Source organism: Anopheles bellator, unplaced genomic scaffold (genome assembly GCF_943735745.2).
Source record: "Anopheles bellator unplaced genomic scaffold, idAnoBellAS_SP24_06.2 scaffold02142_ctg1, whole genome shotgun sequence".
Taxonomy (NCBI): Eukaryota; Metazoa; Arthropoda; class Insecta; order Diptera; family Culicidae; genus Anopheles; species Anopheles bellator.
Window position 1 is genome coordinate 1 of NW_026686264.1, and position 1,591 is coordinate 1,591.

The 1,591-nt window shown below is 44.9% G+C and overlaps 1 protein-coding gene across 1 annotated transcript; it reads left to right on the plus strand.

The window, feature by feature from the left end:
* Window positions 1-1,143: 1,143 nt before the first annotated feature.
* On the plus strand, window positions 1,144-1,588 carry LOC131214730 (chymotrypsin-1-like; the record flags this gene model as incomplete). The annotated part of the gene is made up of 2 exons (XM_058209063.1): window positions 1,144-1,403; window positions 1,480-1,588. Coding segments are annotated over exons 1-2 (342 nt in total), but the record flags the coding sequence as incomplete, so codon positions are not given.
* Window positions 1,589-1,591: the final 3 nt, after the last annotated feature.

Genomic DNA, 1,591 nt, shown 5'->3' on the forward strand with positions numbered 1-1,591 from the left:
CACTTTTCCCAGCAAATCCTACACCAACGGCAACCGTATAAGGCTTGTGGAATTATTTCCTTGAACCTATCAATCATCAGCACGGTTAGGTTTTCCTTGAATGGTCATTCCTTCACAGCATTCACCGGTGCCCTTTTTTGTTTCCATTTCAGATTGTTGGAGCGCTAAGCACGTGTTTAGTAATTTTGATACAATTTGCATCAAACTGAACGTTGAAGCCACAGCAAACCGCAGTTCTTTTATCTGAAACGGAACCTCCTGAAAATTTTCTCTTGGTGCAGAAAAGAGTAATTATTATTCTTAAAATCGTGATTATAAGATAAACACATTGTCCCTTCAAGCAAATCAACATTGAAAAATAAAGATACGAATCAGACCTTCGATTTCGGTGCATCACAATAAAAACTGCCCTCATTCGAACTTTTGCTCAAGTGTGATCACATAAAGCCGAGGTATGTACTCGATCGTGTTTGCGCCGATTATCTGCCGGATTCTATTTTATGATCTATGCTGAAGTACTTGTCGCCCGTCTTAGGTAATAGCATCCGGATTAGCCGGCTAGACAAAGCAGGAATTTCATTTTATATTACGTGGCATTAAATTCAAAGCATTTACAAATCTTCATCCCCGCATTTCGGACAACGTGCAGCGCTATGCCACGTATTGCATGCTCAATCGGATGATATTACTATTTTCATTTGTCTAAATTAAACATCAACGTTTACCAAAGTGCTTCTGTTTGGCTCAGGTCAGGCACATTACACGGAACTGGCCAGCAACATTTGATTTGAAGTACCGTGTTTGTGACGCTAGTTCAGTTTAAAACGGATTGTCATTGACTTTGCAGAAAGTGTGTCTGGTCGGGAGCATGCCATTAAAAAGCCACTTGTAAAATTGACTAACCCTCGAACGTTATCAATCTGTCCCAGTGCTCCGGAAGCATTGTCTGGAATTGACGTGCGCTGATCCCATGATGCTTTCACCGTGAAGTGTTCTCAATATTGTGTCTCTATCGATAGCAATTGCGAGTGTAAGCCTCCTGCCGCAACTGCCAGGATGTGCCTATCAGGCGAATCGTGTATATAAGACAAACTCGGAGCCCCGGAATGGTACCAATCAGTCCTCAGTTCTCCGAATAGTAACACATCTGCTAAAGTGCAAGCTTCTAAAATGCTGCCAGGACTTACTCTGCTAGTTTCCATCTGCCTGGTGGCCAGTGCCTCCAAGGTTCCGCGTCTCATGCTGGATGATAACTACGTGAACCGCGTGGTCGGAGGAGAGGAGGCTGCCGAAGGATCGGCGCCTTACCAAGTTTCGCTGCAAGAATCATTCTGGGGTCACAACTGCGGAGGATCACTGTTGAGTGATCGCTGGGTCCTTACGGCGGCCCATTGTCTTGTGGGGTAAGTGATCGTAAGCGGAAGGTGGAATTAAAGGAACGGCCGCTAATTTCCAAACTGATGACTCTCGGTTTTGTAGGAGCAATCCGGATGAGCTTGAAGTGCTGGTTGGCACGAACAGCTTGAAGGAAGGAGGCCAGCGTTACAAAGTGGAAAAGCTGTTCTACCACAGTCGCTACAACAAGCCGCAG